The following is a 19905-nucleotide window of genomic DNA, read 5'->3' on the forward strand; positions in this document are numbered from 1 at the left end:
TGGAGAGATTGGGCAATGCTGGAGAGTTGACAATACGTATTTTAAACTTGTGATGCATCAAATTGTGATGTTTTGACAAATGATAGTATTCCAAGGCTTTGCTGGAGAAAAATAAAAATAACAGAACTATTACAGTACGGACTTGATTTATGTAATCGAAATGTCAATATATATGTATATACATATAAATTTCTTAACAAATTTTGTACGGAAATTTTCAATAAATTCCTTTGCTTTGATAAACTCACAATAAAGTGGGATAAATATAAATTTTTCTTTTGAAAATTTTTGATTTTTAATTGAAATTAAATTATGAAAGAAATTTGTAACATTGTACAAAAATTTAAACTTTCCTTGGAATTGCAGTTTTTGTTGAAAATCATGAGTAAGGCTTAAGCCCATACATATATTTAAAAATTCTATAAAAAATTATTTTATTGTACCCTCCATTGCCCAATGTTGATTGATTGTGTTTCTTTTTTTATATTAATAATTTATATAGTAAATATAATCTAATAACAAAAATTATTGGATATTCCAAAGTAAAAGCTTTTCAATTATTTAACTGTCATCATCAGCAACATTTAACAAAAAAATCAATTGCAAAAATTGTTTTAACTAAAAATCAAACACGTTTTCATTGCTGCTAGAGTTTGTTCCTTTTTTTCTGGTAGGTTAGATTTTTTGTTGTTCGTTTTTTTGCGTTTTTTCGATTATTTTTTTTTATAAAAAATATATAAAATATTTAGAAAACTAGTTTCTTTCTTTTGTTTCTTTTCTGCCTTTTTTTGTTTCAATTTTATACATACAATTTGTTTTAGCTTGCATTTTCTTCTAGTTTTGTTTGTTTTCTGCTCTTGGATTATTTTTACAAAATACACAAAAATGTCTTCTATATAGAGATTCTGTTTTGTTTTTAAATATTGTCTTTTTTCATTTAATTATTAATAATAAATATATGTATTTATGTTTTGTATGTATGTATATGGGATATACTCCAAGACAACTTACTCCCATTTAGATACAATTTAACTCTCTCTTGAATATGGTATAATACAGGATAAGAGAGCGTCTTAAGCCATTGTCATAGTAAAATGGGAGTTTCTGTGTTTTATGGTACATATCAGGATCTGTTTGTGTTTGTATGTATGTGTGTGTAAATTTTCAAACTTAAAACTTTAAGTTCAATTTTTTTCTTGTTATACATCAAAGATATGTTTTTGGATTTTGTTTGTTGTGGTTTCCTTTCTTCCATCTATTTTCCTTTATCCTTATACATCTGTTTTGTTTCCTTACATAGCTATATATTTATATAAAAAAGTATGTATATATAAATAATTTATATAGTTTCTGTTTTGTTTTGTTTTTTTGACGTTATCTAAGTGTTCTTATTGACATCACCAGTTGCTGTGATTTGTTTCTGTTGTTGTTCTTGTTGGTTTTTGTTGTGGCTGTAATAGTTGTTGTTGTTTTTGCTGTTCTTGTTCATGTTGATATCATCATTAACGTTATGTTAAATTAAATTTAAATTTGTTCTTTTTATCGTAGTTGTTCCACAGGTTGTTAGTGTTATTGTTGTTGCCGTAGCTAAAATCTGATGTTAGGGTTTATATCAGCATTCAGACTTATCTTCTTCCACCAAATACTGGGTATCTTTGCCATTATCGGCGGATGGATCTAATTCGCGGGTTCTTAATTGTAATTGCGGTGAGGATTTGTGCGTTATACTGCTAGGTGCTAAAATGGCTGATACGGGTTCCGTAAATGGACCGATAGGTTTTGTTTTGGAGGGATCATGTGGCACTTCGTAAATTCCTGGAAATAAAAAACACAAAAAAGAAAAATATTAGAATAAAATAAAAAGAATGTCATGTGCTAAATCTTGACTTTTTAAGAACGGTATAATGGACCACTTCGGATGAATATTGAAGCCACAACTTTCTATGGGGGTTCTATGGGGTCTATATGAAGGCGTGGACCTATACCGACAGATTTAGAGGGGAAAGTTGAATACCCCTAACGAACACTAAATACCAAATTTCAGCCATTTCATTGGATTATTGTGACCACAACCTTCAAAATACCGAAAATCGGGAGGTACCGTTCTATGGGGGCTACATGAAGGCGTGGACCTATACCGATAAATTTCCGGGGGAAAGTTTTATACCCCCAACGAAAACTAAATACCAAATTTCAGCCATTTCAATGGATTTTTGTGGCCATAACCTTCAAAATACCGAAAATCGGGAGGTACCGTTCTATGGAGCCTATATGAACTCGTGGACCTGTACCAACAAATTTCCGGGGGAAAGTTTTATACCCCCAACGAAGACTAAATACCAAATTTCAGCCACTTCGGATGAATATTGAGGCCACAACCTTCAAAATACCGAAAATCGGGAGGTACCGTTCTATGGGGGCTATATGAAGGCGTGAACCTATACCGATAAATTTCCGGGGGAAAGTTTTATACCCCCAAATTTCAGCCATTTCAATGGATTTTTGTGGCCGCCATAACCTTCAAAATACCGAAAATCGGGAGGTACAGTTCTATGGAGCCTATATGAACTCGTGGACCTGTACCCATAAATTTCCGGGTGAAAGTTTTATACCCTCAGCGAAGACTAAATACCAAATTTCAGCCATTTCATAGGAATATTGAGGCCAAAACCTTCAAAATACCGAAAATCGGAAGGTACCGTTTTATGGAGCCTATATGAACTCGTAGACCTGTACCCAAAAATTTCTGGGGGAAAGTTTTATACCCCCAACGAAGACTAAATGCAAAATTTCAGCCACTTCGGATGAATATTGAGGCTACAACCTTCAAAATACCGAAAATCGGGAGGTACCGTTCTATGGGGTCTATATGAAGGCGTGGACCTATACCGACAAATTTAGAGGGGGGAGTTGAATACCCCCAACGAAAACTAAATACCAAATTTCAACCATTTCAATGGGTTTTTGTGGCCATAACCTTCAAAATACCGAAAATCGGGAGGTACCGTTCTATGGGGGCTATATGAAGACGTGCATCTGTACCAACAAATTTCTGGGGGAAAGTTTCGTATCCCCAACGAAGACTAAGTACCAAATTTCAGCAATTTCGGTGTGATAACGAAGCTAAAACCTTCAAAATACCGAAAATCGGGTGGTACCGTTCTATGGGGGCTATATCAAAACGTAGACCGATATAGCCAATTTGCAATACTAAACATCCTAGGAGTAATAGAAACTTCTAGACCAAATTACAAAGCTCTATCTTAAAAATTGCGAGCTGTATCTTAATTTCAACAGATGGACGGACGGACATGGTTATATCGATCAAGAATATATATACTTTATAGGGTCTCCGATGAATATTTCGATGTGTTACAAACGGAATGACAAATTTAATTATACCCTCCATATTATGGTGGAGGGTATAAAAACAAAATTTTAATAGACCAACTGACCCATAAATTTGGATTTTTAAGGATTTTTTTATGGAACGAAAGGCGTGAATTTTTTAAATATATTTTTCATGGTCCAATATGGCCCGATGGATTTTTTTTTTAATTAACCAACAGTACCCTTTTACCAACAAATTATAAATTCTATTTAAAACTTACCTGATCCATTGCTTATGCTTGGATCCGTTGTACCCGATTGTACAGCATCGTACATGGGATTGGAGAAATCGCGGGTCTTACCCGCATTCACCGTTTGTAAATTATAGCCTTCCAATGGGGCAACATCTCCAGTTGAGGTACCAACTGGCGCCGTGGGACCCGGGAAACCGGGGGCATTAAATTCCACATTCGTACCCTGGCGGAATGTAACACTTTGTGACGAAGTTAAGGTTGGCAAACGAGCCAATTTGCCGCTAAAGAAAAAAGGAAAAAAAACCAAAATTTATTTTCCATTTCTAATCCCCTCCCTCCAGCCTCATACTTACAATGGCTTTTTGCGTATCACAAACCAAACACCACCGGCTGCCAAAAGCACCAATAATATCACCATTATAGGCACCACCACAGCTGTGACATTAGCACCACCATGACCAAACATGCCGGCAGCATTTTGTTCACAATGATCTCCCTTGAAATCGGCCAAGCATTCACACATCAGCTCACCATTGTTATCTTCAACACAGAAACCACCATTCTGACAGGGGCAAATACGTGGTGCTGGTCGTGGACGTTCAGCAGCAGCATCACATATAACCTCAACAGTGCTACGATGTGAGGGTAGGGCACCCGAACTGTCGGGACAAGCACAACGATGACCGCCGGGCACCAAAAGACACAAATGGGAACAGCTTGAGCCAAAGCAAGGATCCTTAAGGCTGGTGTTGTAACGTTTCTCATGATAAATCTTAAGTCCCGAGGGATTCACCAAATTACGATGCACCGCAACTTGGACACCGCGTCCAAATTTGTCCTGTTTCAGCAATTCTCCGGTGTCACGTGTTACCCAATACATATTCGATTCGAATATATCCAAGGATACAGGATGTCTAAGTTGATCTCCCTTTACAACTGTCTTGCGCGCAGAACCGTCGGGTTTCATTGACTCAATGGTATTCAGCTTTGTGTCAACCCAATAGATAACATGATCTTGAGCATAATCAATGGTTAAACCAGCTGGATGCCTAATGGCTTCTGTAATAATGGGGCGACGTTTAGAGCCATCCATCCAGGAGACTTCAATCTTGGGAGCTGAACCAGCATCAGACCAGTAAATGCGACCCAATTGCGGATTGACAGCAATGGATGTGGGTACCTCCAGGCCGGCATTAACAATTGACCGTCTATAACGACCATCTGTGGTGGCAACCATAACACGACCACGTGGTTTGGAACCAGTTCTATCCACCTCAGCCCAATAGAGATTATTTGCTAACCAATCAACAGCAACTGCAGTAGGTTTCGAACCACCTTTCATATTCAAATCCTGGGCAAAACCAATTCGCGCCTGACCATCCAAGGCATTCACCATGTAAGAACGTTTTATGGTCTTGTCATAGCTATCAGCCCAGAAGACTATCTGTTGTTCGGCATGATAATCCAAGGCCTCAATACGTTTCTCCGATAAAATGACATCAAACTCTTCCTTCTTTTGTAAATCTAATGCTCGAATTTCAGGACCATTGGAGAATATCACCACCACATCTTCCTTTTCGGCCTTGCATACACCTGAGGTACTGTCCACTAAACGGAAACCTTCACGGCAGGAACATGAGTAGGTGCCATTCAAATTATGGCATTGGTGAGCGCAGGTATGTTGACGTGTGGCACACTCATCTACATCCACACATTTCTTTTTATTGTCCCCGGATATAATGTAACCAGGATAACAGGCACAAATATAACCACCATCTGTAAGATTGTGACAATGGTGTTGACAGCCTCCCCGGGTATCATCCAAACAACTGAGATTATGATGGCAACCCAATTCATCGGAAGCATCACCACAATCATCTGAGAAATCACAAACTTGGGCCCGGTCAATACAATTCTTGTTGGCACATTGATATTGGGTATACAGATCGCAGGGTTTAACCTTGGAGGCACATATTGTCATATTATTTTCATCGGAACCATCACCACAATTGTCGATACCATCACATATTTGATAACGGGCCACACAACGATGATTATCACACTGGAAGCGACGCAGAGTATCGCAATTGAAGTCAGAACAAACTTTAGGATCTTCATCCGAGCCATCACCACAATCGTCAGTGCCATCACAAAGATCTGAAGGAGATACACACAGATTGTTGGAACATTGGAAGCGTGATTCGGGACAATAACGGCCACCAGGGAAACGAGGTGGACAACCCATTTCATCGGACATGTCGCGACAATCACGATCACCATCACAACGGAAGTACGAGGCAATACAATGACCCGATGCACATTGGAAGGTGCCGTTCTTACACTGGAAGCCTTCACAGTTCAGCTCGTCCGAATTGTCACCACAATCATCTTCATGATCACACTGCCAGCGTGATGAAATACATTTGCCATTGCCGCAACGGAATTCCGATTCGGAACATTCACGATATTTGCCCTTGCATACGGCTTCATTTTCATCCGAACCATCACCGCAATCATCGGCAAAGTCACACATCCATTGCCTGAAAAAAATAATTACAACAAATGAGGTTAGTTAGAAACAGCGTTGTCAGTATTGGGGATTTTTCCCCAAATTGGGGAAATTTTATTTGAAATGGGGGAAAAAATTTCGACTTGGGGAATTGGGAAAATGTTGAGGAAATCTGAAAAATATTTGGGGATTTTTGGGGAATTTCTTTTTTTAACTAATTACTTCAGATTATCTTATCTTTTTTTTAATTTCAGTACCTGAATAGTAATAGCGCACGCGTGACGCACAAATAACATTCATCATATACTAGCTGGTCGCAGCTGTAATAATTTATGACAGATTTGAAAAGTTATCATGCGGTTCGACGACTGACAGCGTACTAGAACAGTAGGTTGAATTGAAATAACATTTTCCATCATTTCTACTGCTGAAGGGGACTTAACTGCAGAAATGGTTTCTAGATCGATGGGCAATGATGAAATTAAACTTTATTTAACATTCATGGCTCCAATTATAAAAGAGATAAATATGCTTAGGCCCGTTATTATATCCTTTTTTGTAGTTAAATGTTAGCCGATATCGGACAGATAACCCGTTTTATATTCCTACAAGTTTGCTTTAATAATAAGTGTCAGATAAATTAAAAGCATCTTTGAGTACCTTTTAAAATTTAAAGTGCGCCCAAAAACAAGAAAAATTTGAGAGCAAATTCAAATCAACCAATCCGATTTGAGTAAATTTTATATATACAGACTGTTTTGCTTAAAATGGAATGGAAGATGTAATAACAAATTTCTGGTAATGCGAACTTTATTCCTTATTTTTCTTAAAGTAAGGTATAACAAAAAGGATTTTAAAGAAAAGATATAAGAACGGGCCTTAATCTAAGTTTTCAAACCAATGGAATAGTGGAATCGATCGAAAATGACTCGGCATAATTGCCATGAGGAGCCATGGACCTAGGCTTTAATTTTGACTTGTACTTTTTTTGAGTAAACAATTATTAAAGTTAAAAAGACCGAATATCTTAAACGCTGCCGAATATCTTAAACGCTGTTAATACAAATGCTGTAACCGATGCCTACAAATATGCAATTATTAACTTTACAAGCAATTTTACCCCAATATTTGCAACAATTCGCTGGGTTAACACAATTTTAGCTCTATATGAACCTTTTTAGAACCAGTTGTCAACACAAAAATCTCCACGATTGTTTAAGAATCGCAATGGAGAATGGTATTAAGTCCCGGACCACACTAAGAGTAATTTCACTGAAATTTTGACATGAAAATAAAAGAAAATGTAAAATAAAACGGTCTGTTTGTTTCATACGAATATTGCAACAAAGCAAAATTGCAGAACACAAGAAATCGTGTACACCAGTTTCTTGAAATTATGCATTTTCCCAAAAAATGCAAAGTTTCATGTCAAAATTTCACTGAAATTACTGTAGTGTGGGCCGGGACAAAATATGCTTTCCGTTCCAACAAGTAATTCTTAAAATGCAGTACGAGTTACTAGAATAAATAATCAATTTTCTAACGACTCCATTTGTTGTAGGAATTTTGACCCACCTAAAGAAATGTTACAACTCTTTCATTATACAAATGTATATAAATCCAATAAGACTAATGATTCTGAATCACTTGAAATAGAAGTTTTCAATATCGTTAATTTAATTCATATATAAGTGTATAGAATACTAAACAAGTTTAATGATATGAATTTCAATAGTAAAATAAAACTACTTTCGATTTTTTTTAATTATTTGTTAAAAAAATGTTGGGGATTTTTTTGAGGAAATTCAATAAAATCTGGGGAAATTTGGGGAAAATTTTTGGGCAAGTTGGGGAAAAGAGTCTAAAAAATACTGGCAACGCTGGTTAGAAATTCCGGGGATAATAAAAATAAGGACTCTAGAATTAGTTGATCTGACACTTACTTGGGTATACACCTATTGTTGCCACACTTGAAGTCAGTTTCCGAATTACAAGTTGGACAATTCTCAGGTAGTTCATCACTGTTGTCACGACAATCATCTTTGCCATCACAGAACAACCATTTGGGTATGCAACGATAATTTGATTGTCCCGGACATCTCTGCCAGCCTGTGGTACAGTTACGTTGGCGGCACATGTAGGCCGGCTCATCAGAATCATCACCACAATCATTGTCGAAATCACACATCCATAACTTGGGAATGCAACGGCCATTCTTACAGCTGAACTCTGTTTCAGGATCACAGACACGTTTATCTGGAACAAAAAATTAAAACCGGATTATATTTAGGTAAGAAAAATGGGCTTAGAGAAACTTACTGCACACAGCTGGATCTTCATCGGAGCCATCCTTACAATCCGCATCACCATCACAACGCCAACTATCCAAAATACAACGACCACTCGATTTGCACTTGAAATCAGAATCCGGACATGGTAGATCACAGTTTTGTTCATCCGAACCATCACCACAATCATCGATGCCATCACAAATTGTGGCCGAGGGTGTGCAATTGGTGTTCTTACATTGGAATGTACCGGCACGACAATGGCGTTGGGGACAAGTACTTGGTTCATCGGAGCCATCCTTACAATCCTTTTCACCATCACATTTCCAGAACCATGGAATACATTTCTCATCATCACCACCACAACGATGTTGACCAGTGGTACAATTTGCAATACAAGTCTTGCTGTCACGAGCCAAATAGAACTGATTGGGACAGGCACATTTATAGCCAGGAGCACCTTCTTCAATATAACCCTCAATGTTCAAATATGTTGACTCTGGAGGAGGAGAAATCAGACAGAGATGGGAACAGCCACCATTGTTGGTACCACATGGATTATTATAGGGTATTTGACGCAATGGATGATTAATGTGGATATCATAGGGACGATGAGTGGTGTTACGTAGTACCGTAAAGTTTGCACCGGTAAATTTGTTGGCCCTAGCAATTGCCTTCAAATTCCAATCACTCCAATACAAATGATCATCGAACAACGAAATGGCAAAGACATGAGGAACTTTAGCACCAGACAGGACAATGTGACGATGGCGACCCTCCAAATCGGCATATGCGATGTAATCCAAATGAGCATCAGCCCAGTAGATGCGATCCGTAAAGTAATCAATGGCCAAGGCATTGGGCCAGGCAATGTCATTTTCCCACGTCAAAATTCTTGTAAAGTTCGAACCATCCATACCCATTTTGGCAATGTAGGCCTGTAAATGCCATGATGTAAAGTATAGGAAACCAATACCCGGGTGGACAACAATAGCTCTGGGATCTACAACACCACTGCGTAATGTCTTGCGTTTTGTACCATCCAATTCGGCAACATCAAGATTCTTTGAATGTCTATCCAACCAATAAAGTTTACGACCAACCCAATCAATGGCTATGCCTTCCAAACCATGCGAATCATGGCGTATCACAGCTTCCCGGGTTGGTTTTTCACTTGGATCCGTGTATTTGGAACGGAAAATTGTCTTGGCCGTTACATCACAGAAATACATGTATTCATCCTTAATGTCAAAGTCCAAGGCTACCACATTCATTAGATCCTGATGCATGAGGTTATATTGATGACCATCAATGGACATATTGCGTACATAGTACTTGTTGGTGAAGATTAACCAGGCTGATGTGTTGTCTTTGCGTTTGCATGTGTGTTCATCCAGTTGACGTTCATAATAGCGTTCATCACATTTACAATAATAGCTGCCGGGGGTATTCGAACAATGTTGTGAACAGGCACCGGGGAGTTCAATACATTCATCAATATCAGCACAAGCTTTGCCATCGGCCAAAAGTCTAAAAAGGAGAGCAGAAGACAACGGGTAAGTTTAGAATGGTATTAGGTCTGTCTGGTAACTTTCCCAGAGAGTAAGGAGCTTTTATTCTCTTTTGCTAGAAAATTGTAAAAAGTAAACAGACACCTTCCCAGCAAAAACCAGCAAACAATCAGCTGACTTGCCAAAACAGAACAATTTGTCCGCCAATAAAGGAACAGTGGTGGAATAATAATGGCTATATCACACCATATGCTTTTTCACATGTATGACATCGGATGGTCTGTATATTAGTATACCCAAAGTGACAACATACACGTGAAAAAGCATATGGTGTGATATAGCCATAGCCAAAAACAGCTGATCTTCATACCAGTTGTCAAAATGCGTTATTGTGAATAAAATCACATACAAAATGTAAACAAGCAATTCACAGTAATGCATTATTGTGAGCAAATTTGACGTTTGACATGATTTGATGTAACACCTTCTTATTCCACCATGAAAGGAACCAAATGAAGCAAAAAATGTTTTATTTTATTAAAAATAAAAAAGAAAATGACCAAAAAAAGTTTTTTTACTTTTGCAACTCTGTTTTCAAAAAAAAAAAAAAAAAAAACAATATCATTACCCTGCGTTTACACATGACGGGACATTAGAGTACATGTATTGTCAAAACCCAAAACTTGCCTGTGTGACGTAGGCGTCCAGATAACTGCAAAAACAGTTGAAAAATTATGAATGAAAATAGTCGATTTCTTTTTGTTTTACGTTCACATATTTTGTTTTTGTTTTGTTGCATCCCAGTCCTGTTTTCCTTTTTTTATTTGAAATAGTTTTTTTTTCATTTGTTCAAAAATGTCCCTGTTTACAGTCTACGAAAATTACCAGATAATGCCGAGGCAACTAGCCAGATCTTTGTATGTATTAGTAAATCAGAGTTGTATTTGCAGACAGTCTGTCTTGTTTAAACGCCAAGTTAAAGGTAGTTTACACTATCTATCAATGTCATATGACACGAAATAAAAACATTCGATATCTACCCACGCAGACAATGTGGAGACGTAATTTTATTACATGTTTGCTGGTGTGGACGCACAAAGTAAATGGCGTAAGGAAAATCCCCAATATTGCACATATTAGCGACTATATAATGATGGAAAAGTTCATGTCATATGACATTTACATATAGTGTAAACTACCCCTTAGGCTTGCTATTTCCACAATAAAATTCTTTTTAATTTTCACAAACATAAATCAACGAAAAATTAAAAACAAATCATGATGAAATAATAAGGTGGCGTAAAACGTCCAGCTGATTGGTTTAAATCTGTCAAATTTTTTGTTATTGTGAATAAATTGTTTGACAACGTAAACAAACATTTTTACATATTGAAGAATTTTCCGCCAAAAATGAGTTGTTGTTGTGCTACTTAGAGGTAGTTTACACTATCTATCAATGTCATATGACACGAAATAAAAACATTCCATATTTACCCTCGGAGGCAATGTGGAGACGTAGTTTTTTTTACATTTTTGCTGGTGTGGACGCACAAAGTAAATGGCGTAAGGAAAATTTCCAATATTACACATATTAGCGAATATATAACGATGTAAAATTTCATGTCATATGACATTTACATATAGTGTAAACTACCCCTAAATGAACCTTGATCATTTTATTCTCTGAAAATAAATTCAATTTTTGTTTTTAAATACTTACTTGTATCCCTGATTACAATCACAGTAATAGCTTGTGGGAGTATCGACACATTTATGACCACATTGATTGATTTCCACCTTGGCACATTCATCGACATTGCAGTGGGCCGGTTCATCGGAATCGTCGGAACAATCGGAGATTTTATTACACACCAATGACATATCTATGCACTGGCCATTGGCACAAGTAAATTGCCCTGGGGCACATGTTGAATTATCCTTTTTACAATCGACTTCATCGGAATGGTCACCACAATCATCTTCACCATCACAACGATATTGATTGCGTATACATTTGAAGTTTTGACAGGTGAATTCTTGATCGGAACATGTCTTGTACTTGGAGTTACAGAATTTGCCCTCGTCCGAGCCATCACCGCAATCATTGTCGTGGTCACAAACCCAACCCTAAGAATTGAACAAATAATTACATATTACAATTTTAGGTTATGTTGCATTGTTTGAGGCTCTCCTCCTTTCCTTACCTTATTAATACATCTGCCATTGCCGCAGGTGAACATATCCTCACCACATGGTTGCTGGGTGGCACAATTGTGCAAGGTAACATTTTCATCGGCACCATCCACACAATCTGGATCACCATCACATATCCATTTCTTGGGTATACATTGGGCCCTACCCCATGATTTGTTTTCCACACAAGTGAATTCGGTTTCTTCATCACATTTACGTTCATCTAAAAAATAAAGCAAAAAACACCATGAAAATTCCTCTGCCCAATCCTTGCTCTTTCCACAACTTCAACTTACTGCACTGATGACGATTATCTTCATCCGAGTTATCCAAACAATCATTATCACCATCGCATATATAAATCCGGGGTATACAATTGCCATTGTCACAAGTAAAGAGATCTCCAAAGCAGGTCCGGCCCTCCGATTTACAATACTCTGGTGGTTCATCAGCTCCATCACCACAATCATCATCACCATCACAATACCAGGTGGCAGGAATACAACGATGATTTGGACAACGGAAACTATTGGCCGGGCATGTCCTTTGGCCACAATGTAGAGGATCTTCATCCGAGTTATCACCACAATCATTATCACCATCACACAACCAATAGGGCTCCACACAAATATTTGTTTTCTCACATTTCAAATGATTTGCCGGACATGTGGTATTCGTGGGACATCTTTCATGGGTCTCATCCGATGTAGCATTATCCTTACAATCATTAACACCATTACAAACTTGAGACATGGGTATACAGCGACCATTACCACAAGTAAATTCTCCATCAACGCAAGGTGGGTAGGTACAATCAACCTCATCGGAACCATCTTTACAGTCATTTTCATGATCACACTTCCAGCTCTTGAAAATACAACGGCCATTGTTGCAACGGAATTCATTGGGCGAACATGAGTGATAGGCACAATAGTTGGGATCTTCATCGGAATTATCACCACAATCATCATCACCATCACAAGACCACATGCGCGAAATACATTTACCATTTTGACAATAGAATTTGCTAGCCTCGCAGGTATTGTTGCGTGGCGCACACATGCGTCCCTCATTCACCACCTTGGAGTTGTCATCACATTTACATTCAGCCTTGCCATTTGGAGCAGGGTGACAAGATTGGGCACAGCCACCATTATTAATTAGGCATGGATTTACATTACACTTCTGACGCTCAGCACTGTAGACTCTTATGTCTCGTGGCGAATCTTCCAAACGTTTAACCATTTCAATCATATTGGCTCCGGTATGTTTCTCTGCGCGATAGACACCTCTCAATTGCAAATCAGTCCAATAGATATAATCACGGAACACAGTAATGGAGAAGGGATAAATTGTGGCAGCCACCAACAATTCACGATTTTTACCATCCAAATCGGCACGTTCAATTTTCTCTCTCACCGCATCGGTCCAATACAGCTTACGTTCATCATAGTCAATGGCCAAACCACTGGGTTGAGACAAATCCTTGTCAACAATGGCCCGTTTAAGCGAACCAGCCATGGTGGTCTTAAAGATTTTGCCGGAGGTTCCAAATCTACCCCAATCGGTAAAGTACAAGGTACCATTACATGGATCCAAAACAATGGCTCTGGGTCTTTCCACACGGGCAATCATTACCAAATCAGTGCCATCCAAATTCATGGCATAAATCGAGTTGTTGGAACTATCAGTCCAGTAGATCTTATTCTGGGTCCAATCATAGGAAATACCTTCGGGATTAATGCCCTTGCTTAGAACGACTTCCACATCATTTATTGAAGGCTTATCAGCCTTGGTGTAGGCTATCTTAGCCCATGGACGGATTTGTGTATAGAACATGTGATTGTCGTTATAATCGAAATCCAAACCCACAACATTGGTCAAGTTGGTCATGGGGGCGAAGGGTATTTGTGTTGAGCGTGGATCCAAGTTGACGGCACGTATCTCTGTGCGTGTGGCAAAGACCAAGTATTCATTGACAGTTTCACATTTACGCTCATCATTGGCCAATTTTCCAGTGGCACAGTCACATCGGTAACTAAGACGGGAGGGATTTGCAGAATCGGTGGGGAAACTGAAGCACAACTGGTCACAACCACCATTGCCGAGGCGTGTGCAGGGGTTACTTTCATCTTGGGGTTGATTGTTGATGCTATAGATGGCAATATCCCTCAACTTGGGCAGGTTGGTTCTCACCTTGGTGGGCAGTGTGTTATTTCCTGGCAATTTCGAGGCCTTAAAGACGGTCATTAAGTTCCTATCCACCCAATATACTTCTCCCAGGTGGATGGCAATACCCATGGGATTGGGTAAGTTGCGTCTGATAATTTGCCTATTCCCTCCAGAGTAGGAAATCTTTTGTATGGTATCCAATTTCGAATCAACCCAATAGACATCATGGGTCAACATATCCACAGTTAGATCACGTGGATTGGAAATACCCGAGGTAACCACTGGTGTCCATTTGCTACCATCCAAATAGGCTTTACCAATGCGAGGATATTGACCATAATCAATCCAGTAGAGCAGACGTTTAATGGGATTAACAGCCAATTCACGAGGAGCATCATTGGTGGTCTTAACCAAAACCTTGCGATGGCTACCATCCAACCAGCAAACTTCAACATAGTTTTCATGGGGATAGACATTGGTGAAATATAAATTACCCGCCACCCAATCAATGGTCAGACCACGAATACCGTTGCTGCCAATACCATCTTTGATAATGTGTTCCAACTCCGTGCCATTGGGTCTGGTACGAAATATGCCGCTCCAATAGCCGCGATTGTATTCAGCCCAATAAATCCATTGTTCACGGAACAAAACATCCACATGGAGTATGTGATGTCCGGTGCCACTAATGGGTACCATGGCCTCGGAACTATCTGTCAAGCTATAACCTCGTGTCACATCAAGTTGGGAAACGACAGCAAAGGTCTTGTAGGCCACACAATTAATGTCATTCTCCTTGCGGTAGCCAATACCACAGGCACAGGTCCTTGAGGCACCATCATCGGGTATACAAATGTGTTCACAACCGCCATTGTTGGTTTGGCAGGGGTGTTGCATCATTGGACGTTTCTTATAGATCATCATACTCTTCAATTCCGGTTCATTGTCCACAATAATTTTGGGATTATCTCCTCGGGGCAAATCAACTCGAACGATATTTTCATAGGTTGGATCCAAGAAATACAAGCGAGAATCCAAAACACCCAAACTGCGTGGCTTGGCAATTGCATTCTCCTCGGTAAGCAGCAAACGGTGATCATCACCATTGTAATCCATAACACAAATTGTGGCTGGGAATTGGGTGGAATAGTACACCTGTTTCTTGTCTATATCCAAGGTTATACTTTCGGGTCTGTCTATGTCTTCTCTTAGTACCACTGGATTCCTGCCATTCATATTTACTCGGGCAATCTTAACCGGCACACCAAAGCCTCCTTCATCTATCCAAAATAGTTTACCCTCGTTGGGATCTAGGACAATTTGTTTGGGTTTCGATACGGAGGTGCGATTACCATCATTGGCCAAGATAATGGTGCGATATTTGATTTTACCATCGACACGTACTGCCTCAATGTTGCTGGCAATGCGGTTGCCCATATAAAGATTGCGGCCCAACCAATCAAAAGCAATGGTGTAGGGTGCTCCCACAATGCCGGTATCCAATCCCAGGAATTGTGTCTTGTTACCACCACCATAGGGTGTGGTGAAAATGGTGCAGTTCTCATCATCATCTTCACGACCCTGGATCCAATACAAAGTTTCTCCTTTACGATCAAAGTCCAGGCCTGTGCTGCTTTCAATACCAATAACAGGAGCCAAAGAACCAGCTCTAGCATCACCACCATTCAAGGGAATATCCACAATTTGGGTGCCCTTGACAACCATCAGGAACGGATTCTCCTCTTCAACACAACGACCTTCACTCAATAGACGATAACCAGGTTTACATTTACAGGAATAGCCCTCACTAGCAGATGGACTCAGCAAACACAAATGTTGACATTTCGAATTCTCACAAGGATTGGGATGCAAAGGCTGCAACGAAGGATGATGCACGTGGATGGACAAAGGTTGGCTTATCAAATGTGAGACCACCGTCTGATTATGACCACGGAACTTATTGGCCGATAGAACACGATTCAATTGCCTATCGGTCCAGTAGAGAGTATCCTCAAACAAAGACAACGAATGAGGATGCAATAGATAATGACTTCCAGCCAAAACTTGTTGTCGTCCGGTACCATTGTAGTAGCAGAAATCAATGAAGTCCAATTTCGAATCAGCAAAGTAAACCCTCTTGGTGGCGGTATCCAAAGTCAAACCATTAGGCCAATAGATTTTTGTGTTGATAATTGTTTCACGCATTGTACCATCCATGCCGATACGTTCGATACGTGGATTTTCTCCCCAATCAGTCCAGAAAATAAAACGTGCTCCCGGGCTGGGATCAATGCACATACCACGGGGTTGGGTGATGTTTTCACGTACCAAAACCAAACGATTTGAACCATTCTCAGCAGACACCTCAATTGTGTTCAGTTTACTATCCAACCAATAGAGATTCTTGGCAATCCAATCGTAGGCCAAACCCTCCACTAAATCCAAGCCAGTGGTGATAATTTCCTGGGGATCTGAGCCTCTGTCTAAACGGGAAATCTTTTTCAATTTCATGTCACTCCAGAAAATGGTGCCAGTGTGCATGTTCGAGGCAGTGGCTACTACATTTTCAACATAAATTGGTACTCTCTCCAAGCCTTGGTCTTTGAGATCAGCCACCAAAATGGAATGGCGATTGGAGATAATGAGGAAGGCAGCTGTGTGATTGACAGCCTTACAGCGATGCTTATCAGGTTCCAAAATATAACCATCGGTACAGGAACAGAAGTATGATCCCTTGGTGTTGGTACACATTTGAGAACACAGGCCGGGAGGATCACACTCATTGGTATCGACACAGGTGTATTTATCTTCTCCAATTTCCGAGCCAGGTGGGCAAACACATGTGGCACCCAATGGTGTCTTTTGGCAACCATTCGAACAGAGACCACTTTGATGTTCACATTCTGCCAAATCACAGCCTTCTCCTTCATCAGAACCGTTGGGACAATCAGGGGTACCATCACAAACAGAAGTGGTGTTAACACAACGATTCGTTACTCCCGGACACTGCCATTGACCATGAGGACACTTGAATGGAGGCGGTACACAGGCATGCATTGCACTTTCATCAGAACCATCACCGCAATCATCTTTGCCATCACAAATATACGCCTTGAATACACAATTGCTGTTGTTACACTTGAAGAAATTGGGAGCACATGTTATTTGACCACAATCCTCTTCATCGGAATGATCGGAACAATCATTGGAACCATCACAATGCCAAGCAATGGGTATACAGAAACCAGAACTTTTACATCTGAAATGTTTCTCCAAATTACATTGATTTGGACCCATGGACGGACAGCCCAGTTCATCACTGCCATCATTACAATCGGGTATGCCATCACACTTGTACGATTCCTCTACACACTGTCGTAGATCAGCACATTTGAATTGATTTGCCAAACAAGTAATGGGTGGACAATCCTTTTCATCTTGCTTATCAAAACAATCATCATCACCATCACATACCCAACTTTGGGGAATACAGTGGCCAGTACGGGGACATGTGAATTGGAAGTAAGCACAAGTCTTTTCGGCACAGAAATCACCTTCATCGGAACCATCTCCACAATCATTTTCGCTATCACATTTCCACATGTTGGGGATACAACGTCCATTGGCACAGGCAAATTGTGCAGTGCCACAGGTAACATTGCCGCATTCAAATTCATCAGAATTATCACCACAGTCATTTTCTTGATCACAGCGGAAGTTTAGAGGAATGCAACGGCCGGATTTACATTGGAATTCATTGGAGCCGCACGTGGGTTCTGAAACAAGGAGAAAGAGAGGAAAGTTGTTGTTTTTAAAAAATTGACTTCAATACATTATTATTTGTACAAATTGTGCTGAATGTTGTTCGGTAATGAAATTGTTCAGTAAAGCGGGGTACACACGATCAGTTTTGACTGTCAGTTTTGTCCAAATAATCGGTTGCTTGCCAGTGTGGTCGTTCACTTTTGTCAGCCATCAGGCAACCACAAAATATTTTGTGGTTGCTGGACGGTTGGACAGTTATCGATAATTCCGAAAAATCGACTGTCAAAACTGATCGGGTGTACCCCGCTTAAAGGAGGAGCGATCTGAATGAAAAAATTGCAAATTTGGCCAGCTGACTTTTAGTCGGCTGTTCAATGTAAACAACCTAAAATAGCAGTGTCTTTTCAGTAATAGTACGTTAAAGGTTGTGAGCTAACATGTGCCGCGCGTTCACCCATAAGAACGTTAAAAACTTTGGTTTGGGCGTCGGGTTGGTAACCCCCCTAGCAAAAACATCCTACTATGAAAAAACGAAAGAAAAGAAAAACAAACCCCTCTAAAATTGACGAACCCCGCAAACGTTTTAAGGACCATGATCTGCGAATCTGCACCTGGAATGTTCGCACTCTTTATAGAGAAGGTGCAGTTTACGCATTGGCAGATGTACTTGAAAAGTACAAGGCCGACATTACTGCCATATAGGAAATACGATGGAACGGGAAAGGCGTCACAACAACACCCAAAAATGACGCACTGTATTATAGCTGCCATGGCACAAAGCATGAGTTTAGTTGCGGATTTGTAGTTGGTCGGAGGTTAAAACTTCTGGTCACCAGCTTCACCCCAGTGAATGAAAGATTCGCTGCAATTCGATTAAAAGCAAAATTCTTCAACATCAGCTTTATTTGCGCTCATGCTCCCACTGAAGAAAAGGACGAACAGGCCGAAGATATATTTTACGAGCGCTTAGAAGAAACATATGACCGTTGCCCTGCCCATGACATTAAAATTATTCTAGGCGATTTTAATGTCAAAATTGGAAAGGAGAATATCTTTGGCCCAACAGTCGGGAAATTCAGTCTCCACAGTGAAAAATCTGACAATGGTATGAGGCTGATAGACTTTGCAGCTGCAAGAAACATGGTAGTTAGCAGTACCAGATTTAAGCATCTCGATATTCGTAAGGTCACCTGGCTGTCGCCAAATCAAAGAACAAGAAATCAAATTGATCACGTTGTGATAGATGGAAGACATTCATCAAGCGTGATGGATGTACGATCGTTCCGAGGTGCAAACATAGACTCGAACCAGTACCATGTTGCAGCAAAGGTACGTACCAGACACGGAAGTTGGACATCGGTAAGCTGCAATCACAACAGATAGCCACAGCATATTCCACTCAACTCGCCCAACTGCTTAATCAAAGCACTCCTCGTCCCGATAACATATCAGGACAATGGCAAAACATTGCCCACTCCATGGAAACAGCCGCAAAATCAGTACTTGGATACCAGAGACCTCCACCAAGGAATCCATGGTGTGACCAGGAGCGTCGTGCTGCTACCGAAGAGAAAAATGCGGCATATAGGGCTACTTTACAATTAGTAGCAACGCGTAGCGCACGAGAGAGATATCGGGAGAAAAGCAGAGAGGAGAAACGTCTTTTCCACAGGAAAAAGAGAGAGATGGAAAAGCGGGAGTGTGAATAAATCGAGATGTACAGGAACCAGAATAAAGTCCGAAAATTCTTCCAAAGAGTCAAGCATCAAACTGATGGCTTTGGTACAGGATATGGAAAGAACATTTTTCAAAACTGTTGGTATCCAATAGCAACGAAGACGACGAAGATACCACAGACCCAATCCCAGAAGATGGTATTGAAT

General features: G+C 39.8%; 1 protein-coding gene across 6 annotated transcripts in view; it reads right to left on the reverse strand.

The window, feature by feature from the left end:
• Nucleotides 1-1264: 1264 nt before the first annotated feature.
• Nucleotides 1265-19905, reverse strand: part of mgl (low-density lipoprotein receptor-related protein megalin) — a 579665-nt gene continuing 561024 nt past the window's right edge. For all 6 annotated transcript variants that reach the window (XM_073975913.1, XM_073975918.1, XM_073975917.1 and 3 more), the window contains 8 exons: nucleotides 12382-18033; nucleotides 12097-12308; nucleotides 11613-12019; nucleotides 8413-9911; nucleotides 8037-8349; nucleotides 3938-6124; nucleotides 3612-3865; nucleotides 1265-1815 (listed from right to left, as the gene is read on the reverse strand). In XM_073975913.1, coding sequence (XP_073832014.1) covers nucleotides 1613-1815; nucleotides 3612-3865; nucleotides 3938-6124; nucleotides 8037-8349; nucleotides 8413-9911; nucleotides 11613-12019; nucleotides 12097-12308; nucleotides 12382-18033 — 10727 coding nt within the window. In that variant the 3' untranslated portion in view covers nucleotides 1265-1612. The remainder of the gene's footprint in view (nucleotides 1816-3611; nucleotides 3866-3937; nucleotides 6125-8036; nucleotides 8350-8412; nucleotides 9912-11612; nucleotides 12020-12096; nucleotides 12309-12381; nucleotides 18034-19905) is intronic.

The sequence above is a fragment of the Musca autumnalis genome, unplaced genomic scaffold (assembly GCF_047663935.1).
Source record: "Musca autumnalis isolate F117 unplaced genomic scaffold, ASM4766393v1 scaffold_3, whole genome shotgun sequence".
Lineage (NCBI taxonomy): Eukaryota > Metazoa > Arthropoda > Insecta > Diptera > Muscidae > Musca > Musca autumnalis.